The sequence below is a fragment of the Watersipora subatra genome, chromosome 7 (assembly GCF_963576615.1).
Source record: "Watersipora subatra chromosome 7, tzWatSuba1.1, whole genome shotgun sequence".
NCBI classification, from domain to species: Eukaryota; Metazoa; Bryozoa; class Gymnolaemata; order Cheilostomatida; family Watersiporidae; genus Watersipora; species Watersipora subatra.
This window is the reverse complement of record NC_088714.1, coordinates 24,600,628-24,610,027: the sequence shown is the minus strand read 5'-3', so window position 1 is coordinate 24,610,027 and position 9,400 is coordinate 24,600,628. Positions and strand designations below refer to the sequence as shown.

Genomic DNA, 9,400 nt, shown 5'->3' with positions numbered 1-9,400 from the left:
TTTTAAGATTAAAATCAAATAGCACGCATATTTTGTCTCACTACAGCAGTAAATTGCAAGGGTATCTACATGTTATTTCTGAAATATTTACTGAACTAGCAGTGTCATTGTGCAATACCTTGCCACCTTTTCATACAAAATATGATAGAATCGGGCTAATTCCAAAAAGCCCGTCTTTAAAAGTTGCCATGATTATAAAAATTGGCATGTATTAAGCATCAGTCAACTCAACTTTGTATAGAGCAATGATTGTTCTATATTTTGTATAGTTTGACCACACTTGGGATTTTGGATAACAACCAAAAAGTGCTCGGCGGAAATAAACAAAGATAAATAGAATAAACTAATGAAAAAAATCACACATGGAGTTGCTCTCTCTTCATAAAACCATATGCTGTAACTCATGACACAATTTACTGTCTCTATATTCTGACAGTAAATGTACTAGTCTCAGTTCATTAACAATGCTTTATACTGTAGCCTCGGGTCGGTCAGCCAGAAATTTAGTTAGCTTTGGATCAGCAGCTACCTTCTCTGTGAACTGCTTAGCCCATGGTGTCAAGGTCATGATGTCTGGAGTACCGGTTTTGCTGAATTCCATGGCCGCAAACAGAAACAGTTCAGCTAAGCCGAGCTGCAATTAAAAGACCCTCATAAAACATCAAGTTGTCTATTTACACAATTTAGTAAGACAACTCCAAACTCACTTACGGCTTTGATAATGAACTCACACAAAATGCTAGTAGATTTTATTAAAAATTATCGGTATTTATAAAACATTTATGATTGTTTTTGATGTTTGAGGTGTTCTGATTTCCAGGATGTTTCTAGATTAAAATAGATAAACTTGATCCTGATTAAAGCAATCAGATCAATAGAAAGTGTGATTATGACATCACTAGTTGCATAAAGACTGATGAGGTAGAGACATGTAATGCTCCATCGTGGAAGCAACAGGGGATATTAGTTTCATAGCATTTTAATCATGATCAAGTTTTATCGATGTTAATCTGGAAACATCTTAACAATCAGATCATCTCAAACATCACAAACAATTTCAACTAATAAAAAATTACCAATATTTTTTGAAAAATGCACAAAAAATTTGTGTAGGTTCATCTTTAATGAATAAGCACACAACAAACTAATTGCAAACAAATATATAAAATAATGATATTGAAAATTATACTTAAATGCGATACTGAGCATAAAAGTTTTCAGTTCGAATTGTTTTGAACATATTCTATGGATGTTTTTTGAGAATGTTTGAAAATCAGTTCAGAAAAAGTTTATTTATATTGTTATAATTTTTTCATTTTATTACCAATGCATAGAAAATGCTTTACTGATTATTTTTTCCGATTAGCTCATGAAGATCGAACAAATGGTTTTTAAGTTATGACCTAAATAGTGACCAAAAATGGCGACCATTTTTTCTCAAAAAACATAATTTATATTGAAGCAATTCTAGCATTATTAATTTCATTGTGTAGACATTTTCCTACTGGTCATTTTATATGCATGGTTCATGAAGATCGAATCAATGATTTCTGAGTTATGACGAAATTAGTGGGCATAAAACAACAACAATTTCTTTGAAATTAATTTGCAGATGGTAAACTCTAAAAATAAACTATCTGTGTTGGCACTGTCACGCTTACCTCGTTACTGATTATATATTTTTTTCCTCTCTTTTCAGCCAAAGATTCAACATACTCAAGAACCTTTGTCCATTTAGTCTTTGCTTTTTGCAACAATTCCTCGCTGTTCTCAGGAACGGGTACAAGTTTGAAGACAAGCCAGTTGTAGATATTAGGTAACGCATACATATTGATACAATCTTGGGCGCATTCAGTAACCAGGTCATGCAAAGTCTCCTCCCATTGAGTCTTTCCACTTAGCCCTAGAGCAATAATCATAGTATAAAGAAGGGAAGCGTGTTTGTTTAAAAATTACCTCCTTCACCTAATAAATATCATGACTCACTAGTACCGATCAAAATGTCTACATTTATCTCTGGCAAGAATTTCATCATTATTGTAACTAATGATAAACTTGTACCAAATATTTAGTAAATTTTATCAGGAATAGCGGTATTTTTAATTATTTGCGAATGTTTTTTGATGCTTGAGGTGATCAGATTGCCAGAATATTTCAAAATAAAAATTGGTAGAACTTGATTTCGATTAAAAAGCTCAAATCAAGCGAAAGTGTGATAACGACGTTTATAGTTGCAAATAGACTTATAAAATTGAGGCGTGAAACGCTTCAACGTATAGCAATAGCTGACATCAGCTGTCGCAATGATAACAACTAGTAATGTCATTTCACACTTACTTCTATTTCTGAGTGTTTAATCACGATCAAGTTTTGTCGATTTTAATCTTGAAACAACCTGGCAGTCAGATCACCTCAAACATCAAAAACAATCCCTAATGATAGAAAAGTACTGATACTTTCTAATAAAATCTACAAAAGTTATGTGTAGGTTCATCATTTACAGATCCATCACCTAGGTCATAAGGTCATAAGGTCATAAGCATTGGTTTGTAGAAGAGGAGTGTTAGACAGAATAGCACTCGATGCTTTAGACGCTCAGGTAACAGGTACTCTGAGGCTAAGGATGTCATGGAGAATAGACACACCGCTCCATGCTTTAAATGCTGTATCTTAGACTACAACTGGTACCCAGAGACTAAGGACATCATGGAGAATAGACATACTGCAAAAGAGTGTAGATCAAAGCCTGATAATGTCAGGGACCAGAGCAAAACTAGGGACATACTTTTCAATCTGTAGATAAGAAAAAGTCTTTTTTTGCAATGTTTTACTATTTGCCTAAGAGGTTTTATAATGTGTATTTATTTATTAAACCATATAATAAAGATAGAGAGAATTAAATGAAAACTTTTGATTTAAATCTGTAACTATAACATCACTATTAAAGTTTACAGTTTCACAAATTCCCTATTTTGCAAAGAATATGGCATTTTTGTTAAAACTTTTTTGCCATGATTGGCCATTATCTGCATTCTGCAGGGTTCCTATTTTAACTTCTAGGGCATGAGAAATCGTTTTGACCGATACGCTCTTTCACTCAGATTTTTAAATTGACCCTTTTCATCCTCTGTCCTAGTAAAACTGTTAGCACTATGAACCCCTTGTGATCACTTGGATAATCATGATCTATACAGTGGAGTTGCACACAGCATAATCATAATGTGCCCATCAAATCATTTACAGCAAATAATCCATTAGAAACTTTGAGATTTAAGTGTCTAAAATCATTATGAGAATTCTTGCGGACCGCTCAAGACAAAATCCAACCTCAAGAAATAAGTTACCTAGTTTTCTTGCTACGTGTCTCGCTATAACATTGGAGTTACACAGCATCCCTTCAGCGGTCTCCAGAACTGGTAGCTGGCCAAATGGAGTCTCTGCAATAAACTTATTTGGTCAGAGACAGTCAAAGATGTTAGCTGAAACATGAGCTTGCAGAAGCTCAAATATAATCCAAGTATTATGTGGGGTAAAGCTTTTAGGAATATTAAAAGATCTCTGCACATCGGCCCTCTAACACTCACCAGATTAGGAAAACTTTGAACAGTAAAAAAATGTTGACCAAACCATCGTTTTTTAGATTACAACTCGGTTTTGCTAACCCCAGCTTTATATCTTTCATTCGAAATTATTAAAAGAACAAGTTTCTAGTAGTTGAAAAGACCAATAAAATATCCACACTACATTATTTCTTTAGAACACAGGCTAAGGCATATCAAGCTACAATGCCTAAAAGTAAGATTATCTCTGTGTCATTTGTACAGACAATAGTGACATGTGTCATGTAAATTTTTTTAGACATTTAGGCTACTTGTCCAGAGACGGTGTAGTTGTGGCTCACAAGGGTTTTATGCAATAAATTGATTTGGGTCATTCTTGCAGGACACACTAGTGGCTGTACCAACCGGCAAATTCTTCACTGAACCACAACTTAGGAAATTCTTACAAAATGCTGGCCACTAATAAATTTTTAATCAACTTGTGAATGGCGTGACATCATTATTATGGTAAAGTTTAGGCATTGTGGGTCAATATGCTTTGGATTTTTTATTATAATCATGTGGAGTAGTTACTTTCACCAAATTTCCAAACATCTAAAATTCAATCTTCTGTTAGTAATTACTAACCAAAAAGGCACCCAGTTCTTGAATAATTGAATCATAGAGCGCTGAGTAGTGGCGAATGTCATTTTTATTTTTTCGTCAAGAGCAGTCCAATACCATTACACTTGCGAGCGAGCCAGATGCCGGCTCGCTCCAAGAGCACTCCAGCAAATTTCCCTTCTTTCCCCAAACAGCCCACCTCCTTGCAGTGGAGGGGACACCATGTAGCAATAGTCATTCCTTTCAAGTGATTGCTAAGGCTATGGGTGTAAACGGACGGACCATAATAGTAACCTCTCCGTTCTACCAGTCATCTAATAACTCATCTATGTGTATAAATCTCAAAGTTTGTCTGTCTGTGTGTACTTCGGTTTGTCCAGTTATAGCTATTAAAATCTTGGAATGAAAAGCTCACTGAGTGATAGATTTGAACTCACAAAGATTGCAACTGCAAGCATTGCAACTAGCATTCCATAGTTCTCATCATATACCGTATACCGTATGCACACGCTAAATGTGCACTTTTAATTATTAACTAATATTACCTTTTGCATTCGTTAGTTATTTTTTGAAAATATTTAAAAACTAATTTTTTGCTACCACTACCTATTTCTTCAATTCGTAATTTCTAAATGTGCTAATTCAAATTCAAATGTGCCGTTACACTTCTATTTCCGGTTTTTCGTAAGGTTTGATTGCTGAATCGGCAAAGGCTAATACTTGTCAGGCGAACAATTGTATTATCTCAAGTAGGAGTAGCTTTTACATTCTTTCTCCGTTCAGTCAGACAAAGTACCAGACAAAGACAGTCCGATATCTCATTTTTGTATTGAGTAGGATACCAGTATCGAGAGGTACCGGTATCGTCGTATTCGAAGTTTTGGTGGATAGCTTCTGCTGGAACAGTAACCTTTTTATAGAACACATGCTTCTATGCACAAATTGTTATTATTAATTCAACATATTCAAGATTTTTATTTTGTTTTCTCAGTTCGTATAAATTGTATCATTACTGAATCAGCTTTTATTGTAATCGTAGCAAAACAGACTCATTCTTACTAGTGGGCTATTACTTGCTAATTATTTCACATTTAAATTTTAACACTTTTATAGTTGTTTTATTTTGTTTTTTAATTTATGTTTTAAAAATTTTCTTCATGGCATGAAGTTTGAAAGTTACAGTTGTTTGACAAAATTTGAAAACCGTTACAGTCAGGCCTGCCAACCCAAGAGTGGGGCAATGCGTGAGATTTGGTTTTTGGGCAATTGATGTATCAATGATAGTATATATAAAATTGTGGAAATTGGGGCAAAAATCTCACGCATTTCTCACGCATTTCGTTTTTTCTTTCGGGTGATTGTGTGAGTTTCACGCCTAATGCGTGAGAGTTGGCAGGTATGTCTACAGTCGTTTTATTTTTTCTCTTAATTTATTTCAACTGCCCAAAACACTTTCCTTATGATATGAAGTTTAAAAGTTAGAATGGTAACTGTTGTTATATGTAAAACAAAAATAAATTTTTTGTGCAAATTTTTTTATTACCCGGAGTAACGCCGGACATTCACCTAGTCTAATGATGAACAAAGAATTGTTTGCTGAAACCTGCATACAAGATGACACCTGCCATTCAGAAAACTGATTGCAACAAGTCATCAATACTTACTTGGCTTGTATGCTGCGAAGTCATCACCGGTGATACGTGTGTCATCAAATTCTTGTCCAGCCACTACATAGAGCATTCTGATAGCTTCTCCTCTGGCTCTCAGAGGAAAGTAGACCAGCTTGTCTTTGGTGGCCATTTTCAGTTAGCTTTCTAATCTGTCCTCTGCAAGTGCAAATAAAGATTTGTTCCTTAATTCTATTGCTAGCAACAAGCACAAGGGTTGCCTTCTTTTGAGAAATGAGAGCAATACTTACCAGCTGTGCACCCTGCCAATTAGTAGCTCGATGTGTCTATTTAGCAACTGCCGGCTATCACTGCTAGTGGCCCTATCTACTATCTAAAACAAACAGGGCGTATAATCTTTTAGTGCTGCGATGGTTTTACAAACTATATTAACAATATGGAAAGTCACATCAATAGTTTTTGAATATGGTTCAACAATATGGAAGATCAATATTCAAGAACAATATTTCTTGAATATAAGGAATAATAACTTTTTCATTTTATAAAATTTTGATCTGCTTTTCTCAGCGTTAACGTGGACTTTAGATAAAATAAATTTTATCTAAAGGCCATGTTAAACCAGCACTAACGAATTTTACCTGCCTGTCTACCTACCAACTGTATAATAGCATTGAACTGTTGTGACAAACCTAAAGCTGATAATATCTTAGATATGGACTTTATTAATATCGGTCAAGGCCATTCAAACAACTCAAACCATGAGACAGAAAAATAATAACAAATGTTGAAGTAAAGTTAAGCAGTTTTGTATAACGCTGTTCTCGGTGGATTGGCAAAGTGTCGGTGTCTAGTATAAGATGTAGTGGATTTTTTGGGTACATAGAAATTTAATAGATGGTCAGGCAGATTGGAGGTACGATTTGAGTATTTTAAATAGCTAATATCTAAAAACGTAGTTAGCTCATGAGCATTAAGAGCATTTAGACGCTGGTCATAACTGTCCATAGCATATAACGCAAACCTAAACATAATTTTTGAAAGCGTTTTAATTTTTTGATGTTTTTCTGCGGCTGTTTTGCAAATATTTTAGATTTTACTGGTATTACAAACTTTTCAAAATAAACAGAGATTTGAGCTGAGCAAGATGCAATGCAATACATAAAAAGTTAAACTAAAAAATCAACCGAATATCTTGCAAGTGTATTTCAACAAAATAATGTCCACTGGCACCAACCACTTCTGACATCCCCTCAACAAAACTAACTTCACTAAGCTGAAGACTGTAGGAGAAGTTGGAATTAGGGCCAGAATGGGTGCTATTCCTTTCTTTGACCCGTTTTTTTAACGTTTCTTTAAGTGCTTATCTACTGAATATACCAAATGTGATCTTATGTAATAAAAACTAATAGGTTTTTATCACATTTTTCTTTGTGTAAATAACAATCACAACACTTGCCTACAGCAAAGAGTTAATATAATAAAACAATTCTAAAGTGAAGTAATTTGTAAAAGGTAAAAGTAAAAGGTAGGCCTATTGAAAAAGTTTATAGCATTGTCACAGCTCTAATCTTTTTAGTGACCGCGAAAACTGCCATGTCATGTCTTTTATTAAAAACAATCAATCATGCGTTTATCACCGCATGCAAACAGGCTCCTTCTCTGACTGAAATAATATAATACCCTTGTTCTCTTCATCACATTTGAATAGAGTGAACAGACATCAATTGTCTACCATCAAACGAGAATGAAATTGACTGCTTGCTACACCTTTCAACCACTGCTTGTAGTGGCGGCACTTTTACACTACAGTCATATATAGATAATAACATCCTAGAACTATTTTATACTCACAGATCCTATCATATTGTAAAAGTCGGTTTAGCAAAGTTGTACGGTACTTAAAAAATGCTGGTTTATTTTGAAGCTTATGCATAAGAAGTTGTCTTACCAGTTGCGCTGACTTATTTACAGCGATCTTGAGAGAAAACCCTAATTTTGGCTACTTGAAAATAGGGAGTTTTTATTGTATTTTTTATGATAACATTTATACTAACTGATCAGACTAGATGTAAGTTTTCAGTGGTATCATTGGATGTAAGTACATTATAAGTTACAATACAATAAGTTATTTAGTTTAGGTAATATTTGCTCATGATGAAACGGCTGCTTAGATAACAGCTACTTCATAATATGGGATACCACGTACTTCAAAGACCAACTCGTATGGAATATCTAATTGGTGAGCATAATCTTTACAGCTTATTGTTGTTTAAAGGAGATTTGAAAAGAGAATTTTATGAATTTTTAGTTGTGAAAGGTAGATTCTTTGACTTGCCATCCAACTAATCGGGTTTGTCTCCCTGGTTAGTTGATTCTTTGACAGTATGCACGTATAAGCACTGCTTACTGCACTTTGCTGTGGCTGCCCATGCTCTAATCCCATGACCAATCACAAGCGAAACGAGTGTTTGGGAGCTTTATGATAAATGCATACCTGCACACAACTCCCGAGAATTATTCTTCAACGGCCGTACCCAAACCCCTGTATCAAAATCCCATCCAAAAATTTAACCATTTTTGTGTGAAGTCGTTTAAGTATAATAATGATACAAACACATATAAACCTATTTAAATATGTTACCAAGTCTTTGAAAAGTGTAGACAATATACTAAAACTTACTCATCTGATCGAATTATACATAAATAGAAAGGTTAATTTGACCTAAAATCGCCATTAAAACCTGACAAGCCTTTTTTGATTAAAATTAAGACCGGTCAACAAAACGCCCATAAAGCCGTGCGACAGATGGTAGAACCATAAAGCCGTGCACATTTCACAAAAAAAACGTGCACATTTCACCAGTCTATGGCATTGTCCAATTGCCGAAGGTTTCCGTAATAAACGTAGAAGTACTGAAAAGTAATCGTTTCTTTTTTGCCGATTTAAAGATAACTCTGACACTTTGGACACTTATAATGAGTACTTTGGTATTCCAACTGATATCCAAAGCAGTGAAATTAAAGGAAATGACGATGAAATTTTTTAACAATTCTTATAAGATTATTACAATATTTAATTATAAGAATAATTATTTGATTTTGTAAGATTATTATAAGATTTAGTTATAAGAATAATCATTCGAATTTACAAGATTGAAGTATATAGTGACCGATGGTGTGCAATATGTTACAGACATTATTTTCTAAAAATTTTATTGATGATACTACGGCTGTGCCCAATATCGTGGTACTGCCGAGCCGTTTTAATATCTGCAAAATTAAGTAATACATTTTCTTATAGATATACAGCTATTTCTAGGACAACCAGCTACAACCTGTTTAGATTTTTAAATTCAGCATAATTTTTGGATATAAATACAGAAATTTAGATAAATATCAGAACTTCTTGATATTTGTTGCTATGACGTTTTGAAATGCAAACAAAATTGTGCATCGGTTTTTGTTTTTCATACTTTAACACCATTTTTCTCAGAAGTATGTTTTCGCACTAATGGTAAACATGCATTCAGTTTATTGACCATGAAATTTGCTGTAATTAAGCTGGAATCAATTTTTTTGCAAAATAACTGAGATTTTTCTCCTTCTGCA

At 34.0% G+C, this 9,400-nt stretch overlaps 1 protein-coding gene across 1 annotated transcript; it reads right to left on the bottom strand.

Annotated features, from left to right (window-relative positions):
* Positions 1 to 232: 232 nt before the first annotated feature.
* LOC137400115 (probable glutathione S-transferase 8) lies at positions 233 to 6,147 on the bottom strand. The gene is made up of 5 exons (XM_068086428.1): positions 6,082 to 6,147; positions 5,828 to 5,989; positions 3,345 to 3,437; positions 1,662 to 1,903; positions 233 to 634 (listed from the first exon to the last, which is right to left on the bottom strand). The coding sequence occupies exons 2-5, from the start codon at positions 5,961 to 5,963 to the stop codon at positions 470 to 472; spliced, it is 636 nt and encodes a 211-aa protein (XP_067942529.1). The 5' UTR covers positions 5,964 to 5,989; positions 6,082 to 6,147; the 3' UTR covers positions 233 to 469.
* Positions 6,148 to 9,400: the final 3,253 nt, after the last annotated feature.